The sequence below is a fragment of the Myxocyprinus asiaticus genome, chromosome 46, assembly GCF_019703515.2.
Source record: "Myxocyprinus asiaticus isolate MX2 ecotype Aquarium Trade chromosome 46, UBuf_Myxa_2, whole genome shotgun sequence".
NCBI classification, from domain to species: domain Eukaryota; kingdom Metazoa; phylum Chordata; class Actinopteri; order Cypriniformes; family Catostomidae; genus Myxocyprinus; species Myxocyprinus asiaticus.
In genome coordinates this window covers 31,092,984-31,114,960 of record NC_059389.1, presented here as the reverse complement: position 1 = coordinate 31,114,960, position 21,977 = coordinate 31,092,984, and the positions used below count along the sequence as shown (strand labels likewise).

Sequence of the window (21,977 nt, the reverse complement as noted above, 5' to 3'; positions counted from 1 at the left end):
CTTCAAACAGCAAAAACTAAATTTAATACATTCTTGACCTGAGAGCAAAACTCCACACATTGGGGCAATTAACACAGGAGAATTTGCTCCATGCTCAAGAACGTCAAAGCCAGCTGTATAATAGGGTACTCAGTGTAACGAGGTTCTTCAGATGGGCAAAGAGGCAGTGGGAACCAGCTGAGCAGTCAACGTAAACTTTTAATAAACAAATGAACAAAACACAACAAAACTGCTTTCCAGCAGAACACAAAACACACACAGCTTCATGCGTCTCTCCCTCTCTCTGTCGAACTGGTGTCTCTGGCTCATCCATTTCCCCCTCTCGGCTGATTAGGACAATTCAGCGCCAGGCATGCATCCTCACAGCCCGGCCACGCCCTCCTTCTAGTCACACTTCTCCACCACCTGATTCAGGCCAGGGAAACCTCCGTCTTGACGTACTCCCCTCCCTTTCTGGAAGGGAGGTGTTGCCCTTCCGGCCATCCTTCTGCCAGCAGGTCTTTCCCGCCTCTTTGGACCCTGGGAGAGATGAGGGGAGGATGAGGGGAGAGGGAAAGAGTGAGGGGGAGAGACAGAGAAAGAGAGAGAGAGAGAAAGTGGCTTGCCGGTCACCAGACACGCCGTCGCCTGGTCCTGGGTGTCAGGTGATGGGGGTATGTGGTGATGAGGCGTGGCCAAGCTACGTCTGTGGAGAATGAGGCAGAGAGAGCGAGTGTGGAAAGGGTTGGCACCTGCGGGAAATCACCTCTAACAGCTGTTTTGTGTTTGCAGTGAGAGCAGAGTGATTTAAAGGGTGATCCAGACCGCCGGAGGAGAGAGTGACATGATCCTGTCTGGCGCCTTAAAAATCATCACTCTGAGGTATTCAAAGATTTCAATGCTGTCATGGTATCAATGGCTGCTACTTTGGAGTTCATTCAAAATGTTACTGATCATTGTACTCGAGAAATACACAACCGAACTGTAGAGGCAAGCTCTAAAATCCCTCTACTAGAACTCCACCAATGTACTCAGCAACTGCATCAATTAGCTTTGGATGCTGAAGCTCTTAAGCCTTCTCATAACAGCTCAATTAAAGCAAACATCTCTGTGCAAACTATTACCTCTCCTTCTCCGAAGATAGACCTTCATCATCATTCTCCTCTTCCACCTGCTTCTACTGCTGTGGAAGCTACGATGGTGAGTGCCTGATTACAACAACATCGCTCAACACTTCAGAATGGAATGTCTGAGCACAAACTTAATCCCACGAATGAGACCGTCATCCCTGTTGATGGTAGAGGATGATATGTAGGGAAAACGGCCATTAAAATCCAGTTTCCATGTTTTGGAAGAATGGAAGATTGTGATAATCTTCTGCTTTTTCAAGAAAAATGTCATGATTTCCTGGCTCTTCATGCTCTTTCTGATGAGGAGTTATTTGCCACTCTCAGGAATGTGATTCATGGAATTGCCAGAGACTGGAGGGATGCTGCACAGCTAGAAACAACTACTTGGCAAGAGTTTGAATGGAAATTCCTTTCTTCTTTTTTGTCTGAGGACTATGAGGATGAGCTGGCTGAGAGAGTGAGAACAGGTATACAGAAGGAAGGAGAAAGTATACGAGATTTTGTTTACATGTATCGTGCTCTGTGTAAACACTGGAAACCGAACATCTAGGAAGAGGACATTTTTAAGTTGATTTTGAAAAACATCAATCCACAGATGGCAAGTCAGCTTCTGAGCAACAGCGTCACAACTATTGATGGTTTAGTCCGTCTTGGGCAACAGCTGGAAAAGGACAGGGAAAGCCAGTTACAATATGAACAACGGAAATAACCGTATTGGAATCTCAGAATGACTACCCCTGCTCCTATTCAGTTGAATAATCCAGTACCAGCTCAGTTACCCAAAATTCCTCTAAAACTCCCTTCTGTTGGCGGTGTAAGGGTCCTCATTCTCCAGACACTTGTCCTCAGAGTGGGTCTTTGGGAGAAGCTTCAAATTCTCCCAAAGCCAACAAAGTTCAAATTCTTCTAAAGGCCACCATCCTACTGCTAGCACTGCCACTCATATGGAGTCCATGCACTTCCCCCTTCATCCTTCCTCTCCAATTCTTCTTCAGCAGTTGAGCGATCCTGTAGTCACTGATTCCTGGAAAGGCCTAGCCCTGGTGGATACAGGATCCTCCTATACCCTGCTGAATGAGAAAATGTAGTTAACTGCTGAACATTATTCCAAAGAACTCAAACCTTGGATGGATGGGCCAATCTATCTAGCTGATGGTGGAGCCCGTAAACCAGTAGGATGAGGTGAAGTTCAAATTACTCTGCAGACACTGACAATACCCATACCTGTTGCCTTTCTCACCCCACAAATGCTTGCTTTTCCTGTTGTATTGGGTTTAGATGATCTTCAGTGGTCTTCAAATGGATGTTAGAAGTAATATTTACTGGTTCCAAACCGAACAAAGATATTCTCTTTTGAAGAGTCCCATTCCAACCTATGATTGGAATCATACTTCACCTCTGGCTCTTTTCTCTCCTGTGGCCCCTGATACCTTGAAGGAAGAACCAGTCCTGTTGCAAATGCCTGTCAACACTCTTGTTTAGATGAGAGTGGAAAGAAACTTCTTGCAATACAACTTAAAGAGAATGCTAATGTCTGCACTGATGTACTGGGTCAAACAAGTGTTTTGACACACAAAATCTATGCCACTCAAGATGCTCCCATAAAATAAAAACCTTCCCGTGTCTCTCCCACTGAACAAAAGGTGATTAAGCAACTCACTGATGAGATGTTAGCTAAAAATGTCATATAACCTTCTTCTTCGTCATCGGCTTCCCCAGTAGTGCTAATACCAAAGAAAACTGGAGGATATCACTTCTGTGTAGACTATCGAAAGTTAAATTCAGTCACACTGTCAGATGCCTATCCACTTCTTTCAGTCCAGGAAATCTTAGAATCCCTAAGTGGGACTGTAGTTTTCTCCACCTTGGATCTGAAAAGTGGCTATTGGCAGGTGCAAATAGACGAAGACAGTCAAGAAAAAACTTCTTTCATATGTAGTCAGGGATTATTTCATTTTAAGGTCATGGCCTTTGGCCTCAAAAATGCCCCAGCCACCTTCCAACAGCTTATGGAAAGGGTCCTTGGAGATTTGCAGGACAAGAATTGTTTAATTTATCTAGACAACATCATTATCTACTCTCCATCTTGGGAACAGCATTTCCAGGACATCCAAGCTGTTTTGGATAAACTGAGACAAGCCAGTGTGACTGTTAATATGAATAAAACTCACTTTTTCTGTACTTCTTTTAAGTTCCTAGGTCACATTGCGACTGCTTCAGGAATTGAGGCCGACCCAGACAAAACCAAAGCTGATCAGGAATTCCCTGTGCCAAAAAACATCAAGGAGGTTCAGAGGTTCTTAGGGATGGCTGGATGGTCCCACCGGTTCGTCCCACATTTTTTCCAACTTAATGCTTTAAAAAGGAAAGGAGCTAAATGTGTGTGGAGTCTGCAATGTCAAACTTCCTTTCAAGCCCTTAAACTACTTCTGGTAGCTCCACTTGTGCTGGGACATCCTAATCTTAATCCCCCCCTTCATCGTCTACACTGATGCCAGTGAGGTCAGCTTAGGAGCTGTCCTGGTGCAGCAAACAGGACTAGGCACAGAGGAAGTCTTGGCTTTTGCTAGTCATACCTTAAATCCTGTTGAAAGAAATTACACCACCACAGAGCAAGAATGCTTGGCAGTCATGTGGGCTCTACAAAAATGGAGCTATTACCTTGAAAGAAAATTCTTTACTGTGGTCACTGATCATTCTTCCATGGTATGGGTCTTTAACACTCAGAAGCCCAACACTCGCCTAATTCGGTGGACACTTCTTCTCCAAGAATTTACATTTACAGTGGAGTACAGGAAAGGTAAATATAACATGGTTTCAGATGCCTTGTCCAGAGCACCTGTGGACAACCCTGAAACTCCAATTCAAACTTGTTCCACCATGGTATCACTGAAGTCTGAGGAGAAACCAGATTAAAAGGGAGCTCTGCCTATCACAGATCATGACCTCTGAAATGCACAGCAGGCTGATCCCAACATTCAACAACTGTATGAGAAAATAGTGAAATCAGGAGCAGTCATGGTCAATCCGACAACCAAATTCACTATATTAGAACACAGAGTCTATAAAGTTGTACAGTTTCCACACAAAAATTTGTATGAAATATGCATACCCATAGTTCTTTGTCCTCAGCTGCTTCAGTTCTTCCATGAAGACCTTTTAGCTGGACATCTTGGCAGCTTTAAGACCTTCAAAAGACTGCAAACCTTGCGTTCTGGATGAATATAAACCAAGATGTCAAGTCATTTGTACAAAACTGTAGCACTTGCCAATGTTATAAACCTGAATGCCGTCGACTACCTGGTTCATTACAACAAACTTTTGTACAATGACCTTGGGAAATGCTAAGTGTAGACATGATGGGTCCATTTCCAAGGAGTGCATCTGGGAATATGTATCTGCTAGTATTTGTGGACTACTATTCCAGATGGGTGGAGCTCTTCAGTCTACAAAAAACTACAGCTGAAACAATTTCCAAAGTATTCGTCAGAGAAATGCTCACTCGATGAGGTGTCCCTGATAACATCTTGTCCGATCGAGGATCGCAGTTTGTCTCTTCCATGTTTCAGGAAAAGTGGAACATCGGACAGTTGATGACAACTGCTTACCATCCTCAGACAAATCTCACTGAGAGGGTCAACCGAACTCTTAAAACTATGGTGGCCTCTTATGTCGGTGACAATCACAAGGACTGGGATAAGCTCCTACCAGAGTTAAGGTTTGCACTTAATTCCGCTGTTCATGTGTCCACATGAGTAATACCAGCTGAGCTAAATCTTCATCGCTCCCTCAGAAGTCACAAGGATGTATTGCTACAACCACGAGATGTTTCTCCTGATGATCCTTGCTATGGGAAAATGTCAGAATTAAGTCAGATGCAGGAATATGTTGAGGAAAGATTTAATACAGCTCGGCAACAACAAAAAAGGAATTATGATAAGAGATGGAGAGAAGTTGTGTATGAGGAGAACAACAGAGTCTGGTTATGCACTCACCCTTACTCAAAGACAGAGTAATCTTTTACTGCCAAACTTGCTCCAAAATGGCAAGGACCCTTTAGGATAGTGGAGAAGTTAGGACCCCTTAACTACAAGATTGTTCTAGAGGAAAGCGGAGAGCATTTAAGAGTTGTTCACGTCTCCAGACTGAAGCCTTATTTTCCCTCGGCTCAGGAAACTGAGGCACAACAAAGACGTTGTGTGCTAAAAATATTCTAGGAGGACAGTGAAGAGGAAGAATTTCTCTGATTCACTGAGCATGACCTCAAAGAAAACTAATGTGTATTTATGCGCCTTCCCTTTTAGGCCGGCTTTTCCAGGGAGGGTGCAGTGTGACGCTGTCATTCACTATCACAAAACACATTATTTCATGTCAATATCATAAAAAATAAAAAAACGAATGAGAAGATGCAATTTGCCTTCATCCATTAAAAACATCCTATAGTGGTAAGTGAACAAGATGGAGTCGATCTTAGCTCCGCCCCTACTTTCACCTTTAAACCAGGATATGTTGAAAATCAAGATGGCAGATGTAAGAGTGTGAAAGACAAGCAGCACATGTTAGCTCTGCTAGCTAACTCATGCTTTTGGACCCTAACAAAAACAGTGTTTTGTTGTTTTTTGGTTAAAGTACCCCATCGTCAAATATAGCGGAAGATACATATCTAACCTGTTGATGCAAGGAAGTTACGGTTGTGTAAATAGAGCTTCCCGAGTGTAAAGGATTTGGATAGTGCAGAGTTGTAAACACCTGTATTATGGACAAATACAGTGTCCAGCTTTAAGAGTCAATTAGAAGTTTGGTCTGGAACTAGCATCGACAGTGTAATAAGTAAATCACCAACTAAAGTTGACTAAACTGCTTTGACTGCTTTTTGACTCCATTATTGAACTTTGTTATTCTCTGGTGGATCCTCTGTGTTTGATTTTTTGGAATGTGTTGTTTATTGAGCGTTTTAACTCTTATGCTTGTGGGACAATTATTGCTTTGTATTTTAAATTGATGACAATATAATTGAAAAAGACTGCAAATACTGAGTGTTTTGAACTTTATTCCTTCCTTTTATTGTGAAGAGTGATACTTTTTCCAAGGGTAGTGGTTTATGTGATAATTTTCCATATACTCCCTTTGTGCGTTTTTAACTTTTCATATGTAACTGAAATAATGACTTGACTGACAGAAAGAAGCTTCCAGTCACACAGTCGACCGCTGGTCACTGTCTGGCACCCCAATTCAATTGAAAACAAAGTTAAGGAAAAGTGAGAAGCGTTACATTACATAAATTACAGTTATACTTAAGTGGAAAATTATATACTGTATAAATGCAATGAAATGAACTAATATTGACCATCACTATTAGACAGATGGTATGTTTAAAGTAAGGGTCACTGCTTTAGGAAATATATGATTGCATTTGACATGAAGTTGGATCGTCAATCGTCATATTATACTAACTTATAATATGACAGTAGCATACTTTATCTAGCAAGATTAAACAAAATAATTACAAGTATATACAGTCAGAAAGCTGTGGCTTGTGAATATTCAAAATGGTTTATATAACTTGAAATGCACATTGTTAAACCCCTTCTCTTTTTGTACTAGATGAAGTAACAGATCTGTGTCTCAATTTATGATGGATATTGTCCAATGTCATCAGCAGGAACTCCTGTAGGTAATGCGTGTAAAAGGTAATTTCCCCCAATTCATCTTGAAGCAAGATTCATTCACCAGAGAAGTCGCTGCGGCTGTTACCATGGGAATAAGCGGATTTCCCCAATATTTATCCCAGAATATACAACTTTTTTTTTTTATATAGGCTGTTTGAATAAATTGTTCTAAACCTCTGTTATGTTGTATTTTTATACTAATCAATAGCTTTAGATTGAGTAGTTTTTTTTATTGCTTTTTTTTATTATTCATTTTTAATTCTAACACTGCAACACAATGTTCACAATTCAGGGATTTTCCACAGACCCCCTGGCTATTTGAAAAGGACCCCTTGGTGTCCGTGGACCCCAGTTTGAGAAACGCTGTTTTAGACTGGATGACTGATGTCTCAAATATCTAGCAAATAACCTTTGAGTTATTTGGTAAATTTGAAATAAGGTCTTCATCTTGTTAATTAACAGAGAAACAGCAGTTTATCTTTCCAAAAGGTAATAGTCATATTTTACCATTGCTACATCCAAATCAACCACTTTCATCTTTCCATCCTATGCACTTTATGTATTAATTGATATTATCCATTAGCATATTAGAACCATTTAGTAGTTGTTATTTTTTCTTGTGTATCTTTTTGTAAATAAAACTGATTATTTTGTAAATAAACTTCCTTGTGTTGATAATACAGTAAGGGCTCTAAAGGTTAGGCCAAATCTCACAAGTCCTACAAATTAATAATATGACCAACTACAATTTACATATTTCTAATTTAGAAAAAGGTCCATTTGCTGGTGCCTCAAGGATGGAGGGAGGGGATATCTGATATTCATACCCACACACACATACACGTCACCAAAAGTCACCACATACTTTGGTGTCTTGTGTGAGACCCACTTCATTTCAATTGGTGCCCAGTGTGATTATCACACCACCTTTTTCTAAAAAACAAGAAAAAAAGCATACCCATTGAGTATTTGAGCTTGAGCTCTTCATCACTCTGCTGCGAATTGTACACCAGCAAGAAGCTGTGCAAGTAAATTATATTCCTTTATATTATGCCAAGTACACATCGTGTCAGAATTACAGTAATTAAGAGACGGAGTAGACCTTCCTATATGGTGGGGTCTCATGTCCTATCCCAAATCCTGTTCCAGCCATCCCTTAGTCCTGGATCCTGTCCCAATGGCCTGTCCAGTACTGAGTCTTCTTCCAGCCATCTCTCCTGTCTTCAGTCCTGTCCCAGCCATTCCTCCAGTCCTCAAGCCATCCCTGAGAGTCCTGTCATGGCTGATACTGTGGCAGAGGCTTTGGCCAAAAGCTTTGTCTTGATTACTGCTCAGGTCTGTTCCACTGTCTGAACCCTACAGTCCGAGAGTCCTGTCCCGGTCGTTCCTCCAGTTTCCTCTCCACCTTTCTTCTAACTTGCATTGTTACATTTTTTGGTGTGCTATCTGCCTTCAGTGCCTTGCTTTGTTTTTTTATTATTTTTGTCATTGGTTATTTGGATTATTCTCATCATGGCTTGTCCTGTATTGCACATGTAAATACTATTAAACTCCACACTTGGGTTCCAACTCCAACACACCTAAGACTAATCATTACACAATATTTAATGTAGTCTCTAATTCAGTCAAAAAGTGCATGTACAATTAATATAATACATTTAGGAAAATGCTGTTTAAAATCATTTTAAATGTAGTATAGCACACCACAGGACACTGTTTGGCATGTCATATCAACTACCCATTTATATACTGACACTACGTAAATTTCCTGTTATGCATGAAATATTGCTCATGTAGAAATTAATGAATGGTGACTTGCATGAAATCATGGTATCGAGAATAGAGCAGCAGGTATTGGTGAGTTTATGATCAGAGTCTTCAAAACCTCTCCGCACCAGAACACATGCAACAGCTGCAACACAACAACATGAATATATCAATATCATGACAAACTACAGCTGACACTAAAAATCATTTTTCAACATATTCAATAATGAATCATTTATGAATTTCACAAGCGATGTCAGGAATGCAGTAACAGTATTTACTCATTTAGCCCGACTTTATCCAGAGAATAGATATGCACTGGTGTTGTACCTTTTATATGCTCATGTTTAATTTAGTCATTTCAGAAAGATATAGGATAAAGTATCTTTTTAGCAAAAGTATATTTTCCATGTGCCTAATATTTCTACCATTTTGTTTTTTTCATTTAGTTCACTCCTTGAACTCATCTTTAACCTGTCTTGCTTATTTTTTCCATTGGAGTTATGTAAAATGGAAAAAACTTTGTCTTCAGTAAACTAGTTACTGGGTTAAGCTGTATTCCCCAGCAACACACACTAGAGCTGACACAACAATATCAACACAGACTACATCTGAAACAACAATATAAATTCCATAAAACACTGCAGCTGACACACAACAAACAATGTAAACAACATTGTTGCAGCATAAGGCTAAATATTAATGTTTTAAGTGAGGGATGAAAGGGGTACATCCAGATGGTTGTGCTGCAATAGAAACCCTGACAGGGTGATCAGGACTCGCCCTTAAACGGAACGGCTAACTGTAGTGATGCACCAAAAAAAAAAAAAAAAAAATCTTGGCCAAAACTGAAAATGATTATTTTAAATTAGGCTTTTAGACTTTATACAATTAATATACAGCATACAAATAATCATTAATGTTCAATAAAAATAGTCATTCAATTATTTTAATAGCTTTGCAATGTAAACATCATAAAGTATATATATTAATTCATGTTATTATAGACATAAAACGTAACACTAAATTGAACACAATATGTAACAGTGGATCCCAGCTCTGTCTCTCTACCCATCAAGGGGTCCTAGTCCTGAAAAAGTCTGAAGACCCCTGATATATAATTATATAATTTTGCTAAGTAATTAAACTTAGAAAACACACATAGCTACCATAACATTCAGGCTCTAAGAACTTTTAATATACATATATCTATATATATATATATATATATATATATATCTATATATATATATATATATATATATATATATATTTTTTTTTTTTTTTTTTAAATATTGCACATCTCTACAAATGTAAAAACTGGCTTTTGGCTAATATAAGCAAATCTTTACCCTACAACGCACCAATGATGTGCTTTAAGAATATACAGCAAAGGAAAAAAGTATGTTTTCCATTTTTAATGGTCTTCCTTGTATCAGTCCATGATATTAAATACATGGATTTAATTGTCATTATTGCCATGAGTGGGAAAAAATAACTGGATTTCTTTGTGACATTGAGCTCGTTTCCTTGGACACCAGAAAGCTGTTTATTGTAAGAGTATGTGTCCATAAACTTTGTTTTTTTTGTGCTGTTGTGTACACATCCAGAGCTCATGAAAATCAGCCGAGACAGTCAGTTACTTACTGGACAGAATCTGTTGTCGTATCTGGTGGTCTTCTGGTGTTGTTATCATCTTGAAACATAAAGCTTTTAACTGCTCACTGATCCATGAGCTCACGGCCACATCCCTGAACATGACATCACAAATACAATGACATAAATATAGTGATCATATGTGCCACATTCCAGTTTTTGAATAATAACTTTGTAACTGTTTTTGTATATCATGAGTGAGTAATGTATCTGTAGCTGTTGTACAAACCTCAATTCCAAAAGAGTGGACACAGTGTAAAATGTAAAAAAAATAAATAAAAAAAAAGACAGAAATCAATCATTTGGATTTCCTTTTTTACCCGTATACAATTGAAAACAGTACAATGATCATTAATGTTTTAACTGATTTCTTTTTTAAGTATACATTTAACATTTTTAAAGGTTCCTCTTTCAGCTCAAGTCTGCCTCTCATTTAAAAAATGCAACTCAACTAGGCATGGACAGATGTGAGAACAAGAGCCCTAGTGGGTGGGGCAGGGGAGAATGAGGCGTGTAAGCAATCTGTCATCTGTCAGTTGCCCATTCTGGCTCTCTAAATATCAGAATAAACTATGACAAATTGTAAGATTTGAATAGCTGGCAAAGTTAAAGTCCAACTAAAAATGTTGAACGCCACCGTCTGAGGGAAAAAGACAACTGTCTGATTTAGTCACTCATTATTATTTCACTAATACAGGTAACAGAGTCAACGATTCTCACAATTACTCGTAACAGAATGCACAAATCAATTATACACTGTTTTGTAAGCTCACAATACAGTACACAGAATCACACTGGTCATTTTATATCTGTAATTTAATGCACAAATGTTTGACACTTTATAACTTTTGAGACTTATTTCAAGACGTTGATTCACAAATATAAGTGCCTGCGGTGGTCACTCGTCAAAGGCCACACCTTCTCATGAATAATATCAAGAACACCCGTGACTTAGAGGCACTGAAATTCAATGGAAAGCTTAAATCTTGTACGTCACTTCCTGTGACTTTGACTCAATGTTCATTTCAAACCCGAAAGATGAAAATAGCCAGAAAAATCCCTAAATTAACCCGTTTCCTCTTTAAATTAAAAATAACAAATGTTGAAATTCTCTTCCCTTGTGTGCAAGACATAAACATCTGTTAACATCACTACAAATGTGTTGTAGTGTTTCATGACCTTTTAGAGCAGAGATGGGCAACTTTGAAGGGGGCGAGGGCCAGGATTACAAATCCACACTCTAACAATGTTCCTTTACTTAATTTCCTCATTATTGTGGGTAATCTATGCACAACTAATGCAATGTTCTTTTAAAGATTTTGTTATCTATATTAACATTTTTATTTAACAATATTTATAAAAATATAATTATTTTGTAACTTGCGTTTTTACTAAAACATGCCGTTCACATGTACAAATTCATGTTCAATTGACAAGCAATATACTTCAGACTTACATTTACAAGAACATTTTCAACAGTCCCGTGCGTCAGAGAACATTCTCTCTATTTGCAAGACTTTTCAACAATCAGTCAGGCATCTGTTCGAAGTTTCTCCCTCTTATAACAACTTTTTCGCTTTTCGCAAGCACAGGCGAAACAGCATTAGATGTCTTTGGTGATTCCCGCACTGTCACGGATTTCGTAAAAACTTTTGATGCCTTTTACCCTTGTATTTTATTTACCCTTTACATCTGTGAGGAGAGCAGCTCTGGTGTATGTATCTCTCATACTGTACGCCTCTTTGATCACTTGATCAATGGTGTATTTGCAAATCAAATTGAAATCTTTAATGACAGATTTCGTATCCAGGCAAACAAAAGACATGGGTTTCACCTGCGTACATTAACAATAGCGCGCACTATGTGGCTGACAAGCTGAGGTAAAATGTAACTCAATTGACCTTATAAATGATGAGCAACTGTAAGATGTTGAATGCTAGAATCCTAGAGTGATCAGCAGGTCTGCTAAGAACAAGCGACCTCTTCTGGTCAATAGTTGTAATAACATCATAAACTGAATGCAATCTTTACATAATCCCTTTTTCAAAGAAATAAAATCAATCCTCAGTCTCGTCTGACGGGCCGTATTCAACGATACACAGGGCTGTATACGGCCCGTAGGCCACCAGTTGCCCATCCCTGTTTTAGAGTATACATATATATGAGTATATTTAAATATAATTAGTTGCCTGAAACACATTCCAAAAAAGTTGGGATAGGGGCATGTTTACGACAGTGTTACATAACCACAGTGTTTCAGTTTTGAAAGTGGAAATTTTTCCAAACTTTGTTTGATACAAGATTTCAGCTGCTCCACAGTCTGGGGTCTCTTCTGTCATTTATTGTGCTTTATAATGTGCCACATGTTTTTAATGGAAGACAGATCTGGACTGCAGTCAGGCCAGTCTACCACCTGCACTCTTCAACTATGAAGCCACTCTGTTGTTATACATGCAGAATTTGGCTTGCTGTTGTCTTGATCAAATAAGCAAGCTTGTCCCTGAAAATGATTTAGTCTAGATGGCATATGTTGGTCCAAAGTTTTCATGTACACTTCAGCACTAATGGTGCTTTCACAGATGTGCAAGTTTTAACCATGCTATGGACACTAATAACACAGCCCCATACCATGACAGACACTGGCTTTTACATTTTGCTTTGGTAACAGTTGCAGGGTTTTTCCTGCACTGAAATTTTTTTGGCAGCCACCCAAGTGAAATTTCGGGCCCCCAAAACAAAATTAATGATATTCATCTTGCGTAAAAACACGTTAGACCAAATGTTGTCCCGATTAACCAAAGTTGTCTGAACGAACAATTTCATATTAAACAATGTTTCTGATTTGCAAGTTTGCAGCATGCATTGCAAAATGAATAAATTATTGGGTTAGTGCTATAGGCTTATTTGAGCTGTTTACTGATTTTATGCTGTTACTGTTGTTTTTTGTTGCCACTGTTAATTAATTGTTGTGTGGTGATGTTAAGAACTCATCTTTAAACTTCGTCTTCTTTTAACTAGGTTTGCTAACTGTCACCGTTATTGAAGTTTGTGTGTAAAGGGTTGAGGTCTATTGTGTGTCTATCAATCAACTGTTCATCATGCCTTGTAAGACACACCTCTTTTCAGAGGCAAAGATTACAGTAAACTTAATGTAAAGTAATTCAAAATATGACAAAATGAAAGTTCTCGTATTGTGAATTGACAGTTGGCTGAACAAGAAATAAGTTGTTTTCTCAACAGGAATTTTCCATTTAGTGAACAAACTAATTCACATTGACTAAACAAAGCAATGCTACTGAGGTCAATTATTAAGGCAGTTGTTGAGTGAACTCAAAACTTACTGCATCATGTTGCCTTGAAGTTTGCTCAACAGTTCTTTATGTTGTAATCTTTAGGAATATCTGAAGGTAAACAAGGCCAGTTTATTTCCTTGTATCAAACATTATTTGAACAGAACATATTTTAGAACATAAGCATAGGTAAGACCATGGATGACAGCTTGTTTCTGTAGTTAGGTCAATGTAGCTAGTCCTTCTAAAAAACATAAATTATAGAAACAAGTTGTTAAATTAACTTTTGTTTGTTTTTACATAGCATCTAAATGAAAAAACTCTGTTGAATTCAAAAGGTTTCATATACTTAGATGGTGAAAAATAACTTGTATCCAATGTAAACATAATATATGCAATTAAATAATTGTTGTATATTATTTAAATGCAATTATGTAATAGACCAACTTCAAGCATGTGGATGATCGTATACGTCAGTCACCACCAAAGACCATTTTAGACCCAGGAAAAACCCTGGGAAAAAAGTATTTTTGCCACTGAGGACATAACATAAATTATATCCAAAAACAATTTGAAAGGTGGGCTTATCAGACCAAAACACACTTCTCCAACTTGAGACAAACCACGTTTATCGACAACAGTTTTCCGAAGTATTCCTGAGCCCATGTGATTATATTCAGAGCAAAAATATAACAGCTTTTAAGGCTCTAAGGGCTCTAAGAACGCATAAATTCAATATTGATTTTCGGCCTTGTCTTTTAAACACAGAGATTTCGTAATCTCTGATTCAGTTTTTTAATAATATTATTGATTGTAGATAGTAAAATTTCTAAATTCCTTGCAATTCATACATTGAAAAACTTTGAATATCTTTTGAAAGTTGATGAACCTCGAACCATCCTTGCTTGTAAACAACCAAGCCTGTCGTGAAGGCTCATTTTATACCCCATCATGACAGTATCACCTGATACAATGAAACTTTTTAACTGTGGAATGTCCCATACAGGTGTTTTTTGAACATTCCTTAACCTACCCGGTCTTACATTGTCCCATACCAACTTTTGTGGAACGGGCTGCAGTCTTCAAACTTAGAATAAGTGTTTTCTACATTTAGTTAAAATATTTCTAAAAAACAAACTGTAATTAAATATTTCTATATTTAATAATATTTGTAATGCTTTTACTTGAATTGATGTCAAATAGAATTAGCAAAACATTGATTTGTGTTTTTACACACAGGTTTGTGTACGTACCTTTCCAGCATGTACTCCAGTGTGAGGATGTTGTGAGTGTGTAGATGATACATCACCTCCAGCACGGGCTGTGTTCACATAAAAACACATACTTAACCCTGATATTTCTCACATATTTGAACAAAGCAAGTTAACTGTTGTTGTTTTCTTGTCTAATTACACTATATTATGATTATATTCATAACTATTTGGAGTAGATATTTGGATCTAATTGTAAAGTATTCATACACACTCACTGACTTTGTCAACCTTCATTCAATAAGAATCTTATATTCCATTATATGCCCCTCCTTGATTTAAAGGTGCGCCTTAACTGCCTGTGCAATGATTTCATGTACATTTCAATTATTGGTTAAGTAAATCTTCCCGTTAAATGACACACAAATTATAAGTTACGTACAGTGGCAAGAAAAAGTATGTGAACCCTTTGGAATTAGCTGTTTTTATACATTAATTGGTCATAAAATGTGATCTCATCTTCATTAAAGTCACAAGTATAGACAAACACAATGTGCTTAAGCTAACAACACACAAACAATTATAATCTTTCATGTATTAACTGAACATTCACAGTGCTGTGGAAAAAGTAAGTGAACCCTTGAATTTAATAACTGATCGATCCTCCTTTGGCAGCAACAACCTAAACCAAAAATTTCCAGTAGCTGCGGATTAGACCTGCACAACGTTCAGAAGGAATTTTGTACCATTCTTCCTTACGGAACTGCTTTAGCTCAGCCATATTCTTTGGATGTCTGGTGTGAACTGCTCTCTTGAGGTCCTTCCACAGCATCTCTATTGAGTGTATTGAGACCTCTACTGAGGTCTAGGCTCTGACTGGGCCACTCCAAAAGGTGGATTTTCTTTTTTGAAGCCATTCTGCAGTGGATTTACTTCGATGTTTAGGGTCATTGTCCTGCTGCATCACCCAACTTCTACTGAGCTTCAGCTGGTGCACAGCCACCCTGACACTATCCTGTAGGACATCTTGATCAACTTGGGAATTAATCTTTCCGTCGATGATGGCAAGTGGTTCAGGCCCGAAGCAGCAAAGCAGCCCCAAATCATGATGCTCCTTCCACTGTACTTCACCGATGGGATGATGTTTTCATGTTGGTATGCAGTAGATTTGTAAAAAATATTTGAGACATAAATCGCCTTAAAAAATATTGTGACATCCGATTACATCGTCAACCCCTCTGCCGAGGGTCTGTGAATTTTTCTGCGTTATTGATTTGGCCTTAAAAATGTAATTCATTTATTGAAACATGAAAAACGTAAAAAGACATTTCTAAATTCAAATTGCACTTTAAACGAAAAAAGCAATAAAATGCACGGATTGACTGTCTCGGAAGCGGAGGCAACTGAAACTTGTCCTACGCCACCCAGATTGAGGTGAGTAACTGCGCCACCATGAGGACCTACTAAGTAGTGGGAATTGGGCATTCCAAATTGGGAGAAAAGGGGATAAAAAGGAAAAATTCCCAGATCCATGGTTTTGCCATTTACCGATAATGTCGGTCATCGTCTGTTGGCAATCGGCATCGGGATCTTTGTAAGACATCTTTGAAATCCGATTACATCGTCCTATGGCCCAGCCCTAGTATGCAGTGCCCTTTTTACACCATACGTAGTTGTAGTTCTTCCTAAACAATTCAACCTTAGTTTCATCAGTCCACAAAACATTTTGAGTGTCAAGGTTGTCTTTGGCAAAATTCAGGCGTGCAGCAATGTTTGTGTCAGAAAGCAGTGGCTTCCTTCACTGGTGTCCTCCGATGGACACATGCATGTTTAATGTTTTCGGTATAGTAGACTCATGAACAGAGATGTTAACCAATGATTCAGTCACATCTTAAGCAGTCGCTCTAAGGTGCTTTTTTACCTCATTGGCCACTTTTCCACTATTTTTATCTCATTAGCCACTCAGGCCAGTGCAAGCCAGGCCTATCAACTGGCCAGCCGGGGCCAAAAGCCTCAGACCTCGAGCCACAAGACCGAAATCGATCTGCGTTCCCACCATCGGGCCAATAGCCCCGCAGCGTTGCCCTAAAGCTCGCCCTTAACATGCCGTCCTGGTGCCAATGTCACACACCCTGGCCATTTCAAAAGCAAGAGGGAAGCTCAAGCTGAGGAATCATGTTATCTAGTTATCTAGAATATCAAGTTTATATTGAATGTAAACATTAGCTAGCAGGATAAATTAGCAATAACATCTCACCGACTGTAACTGCCATGATGACCCGAATGGTCTCTGCACTAACAGTGGGACGATGTCCCAGCACACCGTCTATGAAAGTTAACCGAACCATGGAAAGTAATTTCTTTGGGAACCGCTTTGTCCATTGTGCATTTTAACAGATTTGTACTGTGCCTGCATGTTTTTTTTTTTTTCCTGAACCTGTATCGTTGTGCACTGGATACATATCTTGACAAGTTCTGCGAAACTCTGCCTTTGACATTGAACCCACCTCAATCCCCGGTTGGCCTTGTTTGGCCCACAGGTAATCGGTAGGCCAAAGGCTATTGGCCGTGAGAAACCCCTGGAAGTGACAGTTGGGAATGCAACTGGCCCTGGCATGCACAAGAACGCCCTCATTTGGCCTGTTAGTGGAAACGCAGCTATTGAGCATTCTGCTGTGTGCCCTTTGAGTCATATTGGCTGGATGGCCACTTCTAGGGAGAGTAGCCACAGTAATAAATAGTCTCCAATTATAGACAATTTGTCTAGCTGTGGACAGTTGAATATCTTAGCTCTTTGAGATAACTCTGTAACCCTTTCCAGCTTTATGCAAAGCAACAATTCTTGATCGTAGATCTTCTAAGATCTCCAGGAATGTGATTGGCAAAGGACAAAAAAGCAGGAAAAAGTACCAGGCAAAGACACCCCATAATTTTTTTTTTAAAGACACATTGATACCTTTTCCAGTTTCTAGAAAAGCGCCTGACTAATAAAGATAGCAGACAAAATGTTTAGTTTCTTTCCTATTTTCTTAAATTAATTCTTGAGAAACACATAGCTATTGGTCAGCAAAAAAAACCCCAAATATATGCAGAAGTTATGAAATTGGGAACTTAAGCTCCTTTAGTCTTTGCTGCAAGCTTCATTAAAGCTTTAATATGCCTTTTTTGGTATTCTGTCTTCTGACACCTGCATGGCCTCAGATAGATTGCTTTGATCTGTTTTGTTCCATGAATTGTTTCAAGTTTGCTACATTTCTAGCCAGCTTTTGGGAAGGGATCTCTTAGACAAGCTTTGCAGTTTTAATTTTAATATGGTAAACATTGGACCATCTAATTTTGCTGCATACCTGTATGTCTAACACACCCACTAGAGGGCGCCACTCACTCACACAGAGCTGACTTAAGCGAACAACGCAGATTATTTTTGTATTAGGGATGTGCGCAACAACTCATTTCACTAAAGTTTAAATGGAAATTTGGTAGTCGGCTAGTCTAAAAAGAAACTATCAAAAAAATAATATAAAATAAAACGTGTGTGACCCATTTGAAATATTTCATCTATTCCAATAGCTAAATCCAATAACAAATGCCACTGATAAAGGGCATACATTTGTGACATATTGCCTTCATTGAATATTAAAATGAATGACAGGCAATCACGAAATCAGCGTTAAACAATATAGGCATGTTTGTTGAAAACAATTGAATAGGCAGTGGAGGACCAATAAGAGAAACCTTAATAGCCTGGTAAATGAAAATCACCAAGTAAAAGTTACCGAGCATATTACAGTTGTGCTCAAAAGTTTGCATACCCTGGCAGAAATTGTGAAATTTTGGCATTGATTTTGAAAATATGACTGATCATGCAAAAAAACTTTTTAAAGTCTTTTATTTAAGGATAGTGATCATATGAAGCCATTTATTATCACATAGTTGTTTGGCTCCTTTTAAAATCATAATGGTTACAGAAATCACCCAAATGGCCCTGATCAAAAGTTTACATACCCTTGAATGTTTGGCCTTGTTACAGACACACAAGGTGACACACACAGGTTTAAATGGCAATTAAAGGTTAATTTCCCACACCTGTGGCTATTTAAATTGCAATTAGTGTCTGTGTATAAATAGTCAATGAGTTTGTTAGCTCTCACATGGATGCACTGAGCAGGCTAGATACTGAGCCATGGGGAGCAGAAAAGAACTGTCAAAAGACCTGCATAACAAGGTAATGCAACTTTATAAAGATGGAAAAGGATATAAAAATATATTTTTGAAACAACCACACCGTCTTTTTCTAGAGCAGCCTGTATTTCTCCTGAGGTTACCTGTGGGTTTTTCTTTGTATCCCGAACAATTCTTCTGGCAGTTGTGGCTGAAATCTTTCTTGGTCTACCTGACCTTGGCTTGGTATCAAGAGATCCCTGAATTTTCCACTTCTTAATAAGCGATTGAACAGTACTGACTGGCATTTTCAAGGCTTTGGATATATTTTTATATCCTTTTCCATCTTTATAAAGTTCCATTACCTTGTTACACAGGTTTTTTGACAGTTCTTTTCTGCTCCCCATGGCTCAGTATCTAGCCTGCTCAGTGCATCCACGTGAGAGCTAACAAACTCATTGACTATTTATACACAGATGCTAATTGCAATTTAAAAAGCCACAGGTGTGGGAAATTAACCTTTAATTGCCATTTACACCTGTGTGTGTCACCTTGTGTGTCTGTAACAAGGCCAAACATTCAAGGGTATGTAAACTTTTGATCAGGGCCATTTGGGTGATTTCTGTTATCATTATGATTTAAAAAGAAGCCAAACAACTATGTGATAATAAATGGCTTCATATGATCACTATCCTTAAATAGAAGAGTTTTTTTGCAAGATCAGTCATATTTTCAAAATCAATGCCAAAATTTCACAATTTCTGCCAGGGTATGCAAACTTTTGAGCACAACTGTATAACAGTCAGCACATTGTTGAAAATAATTAACAGGTAAGCCAAGTCTAAAAAATGTGCTGAAAATGTGTGCTTATTTTGCGACATGCATTATGATCTACAAAAAATTACAGCTGTTTGAATAAGAAAATTATAACGGTTACAATGTAAAAAAGATAATAATAAAAAAAGCTAGTATAGAAAAATTGGCCTATGAGAAACAAACCTAATATATTATCCTAAAATATGGCATCCACTCACAGAATAACTTTTAACCAATATATTTAACCAATTTAACAGCAGGCACTTCTTTGAAAAGTAGTCTATTATTGAACTGACAGAGTAAATAAATGTGCATACTGTACATAGCTTACAAAGGCCATTTACTACTTAGAGTCTCAGACCATACATTTTTGTTGAGTGAAATAAAAATGTCAACGTGGTCCAGTGAAAGACGGGACTTGGCTCACCTGAGGCAATTAATTCATGCACCTAAAAAAAAAAGCCAGCTCGGCTGGAACAGAGGTTGCAGGCACGCACAGGTTTAAGAGGACTCGAGTGTGAAAACATCCATACTGATACAGTAGCAACTTGCAAGCCAACATTTCGGAAACCTGCTTCCCGCTCCACCACTGAAGTGATTCTCATTGATACTTCGCTAGTACGACAGAATGTTTTTCTGTGCACGCCGCGAGTCAAAGGGGAAAGCAGCATGCAAGCGCTGAAACAGCAGTGGTGCTATCCAAGGGAAGGCTGAATGACACTTACTTGGGTGAAAAGTGCTTAGAGAATGCACAGGTTAGGATATTAAGCCCTGATGAGATATTAAAAACAACCTCCTCCCCCTCCCCTTTTTTTATTATTATTATTTACAGATTTACATAATTCACGTGGGGTCACATTTTAGGTCGGAAAAAAATGAATTCCAGATTAATCCAGAAGAATCACATCCCTGGATCTCTTTTTTGCGAGGCATGGTCCAAGTCAGCGTATGCTTCTTGTGAACAGCAAACTCAAAATGTTTGAGTGTTTTTAGAATCAAAGTAGCTCTAACTCACACCACCAATCTCATTTCATTAATTGGATGCAAGGTTTGCCAACTCCTGACTCTAATTAACTTTTGTTGACGTCATTAGCCTAGGGGTTCACATACTTTTTCCAACCTTCACTGTCAATGTTTGAATGAAGTATTCAGTATGTACAAGAACAATACAATAATTTGTGTTATTAGTTAAAACAGATTGTGTTTGTTCATTATTTTAACTAACAGATTTTTAGACAAACTTATAAATGCATGTAATTCCAAAGGGTTAACATACTTTTTCTTGCCACTGTTTATAATTTCAGTTCCCTAAATAAGGGAATGAGACACTGTGTCAGCAGGTGGAAACTTTGTCAAGAGTAATGATTACGAAGCCCTTATAGATTCACAGCAATTAATTGGGAAATAACGCTTAACTACTTGGGCACACAACTTAGAACACAAATAAAAAGAGCTCATCACTATTATAGTTACATTTTTAACTGAAGTAAAGAGAACAATACCCTTAGCAGTAAGAAAAAAGTAATGTGATAGAGCTATGTTCCCTTATTCAGGAAGAGAACACGGGATACATAACCCAAACATTCCCTTTCAATAGTCACTTCAATGCTATGTCAGTAGCTAACGCTATGGGAACAGAATGCCACAGCAGCACACCACTGCTTGTTGCCGCCGAAGAATGAAAAAAAACAGCCACTAGGGTAAATAAAACACTTAATCAGAGTTCCTAAGGGAGCCTCAACACACTGCACAGCCAAAACCTAGGAAGCAAGAGGAGACACGTCCAGATTATAAAACAACAGATTCTCGCTAAGCTGGTGCATTAATATAAAGTTTCATAACCCCTTTCTTAAATCAATACATGAGTTAAATGAATTAATTGATGGTTCTTTCAAGGCATGGTCTATAGACTCCATATAAGATTAATATACACCGATGAGCCAAAACATTATGACCACCTGCCTAATATGCTGTTGGTCCTCCGTGTGCCACCAAAACAGTGCCAATGGATCAGACTTGTTGATCCAGCACATCCCACAGATGCTAAACCAGATTGAGATCTGGCAAATTTGGAGGCCAAACACCTTGAACTCTTCATCATGTTCCTCAAACCATTCCCGAACAATGTGTGCAGTGTGGCAGAGCGCATTATCCTGCTGAAATAGGCCACTGCCAACAGGGAATACCATTGCTATTAAGGGGTGTACCTGGTCTGCAATGATGTTTAGGTAGGTGGCACATGTCAAATTGCCATCCACATGAATGGTCAGACCCAGGGTTTCCCAGCAGAACATTTCC

The 21,977-nt window shown here is 38.4% G+C and overlaps 1 protein-coding gene across 2 annotated transcripts in view; it reads right to left on the bottom strand.

The window, feature by feature from the left end:
* Positions 1-21,977, bottom strand: part of LOC127435763 (Fanconi anemia group A protein) — a 132,613-nt gene that overhangs the window by 86,608 nt on the left and 24,028 nt on the right. Inside the window, exons 6-8 of one of the 2 annotated variants that reach the window (XM_051689437.1) lie at positions 14,745-14,812; positions 10,193-10,296; positions 8,598-8,690 (exon numbers count right to left, since the gene is read on the bottom strand). In XM_051689437.1, coding sequence (XP_051545397.1) covers positions 8,598-8,690; positions 10,193-10,296; positions 14,745-14,812 — 265 coding nt within the window. Of the gene's footprint in view, positions 1-4,221; positions 4,324-4,442; positions 8,300-8,597; positions 8,691-10,192; positions 10,297-14,744; positions 14,813-21,977 lie in introns of those variants that run through there. The other variant, XM_051689438.1, reaches the window with a different exon arrangement.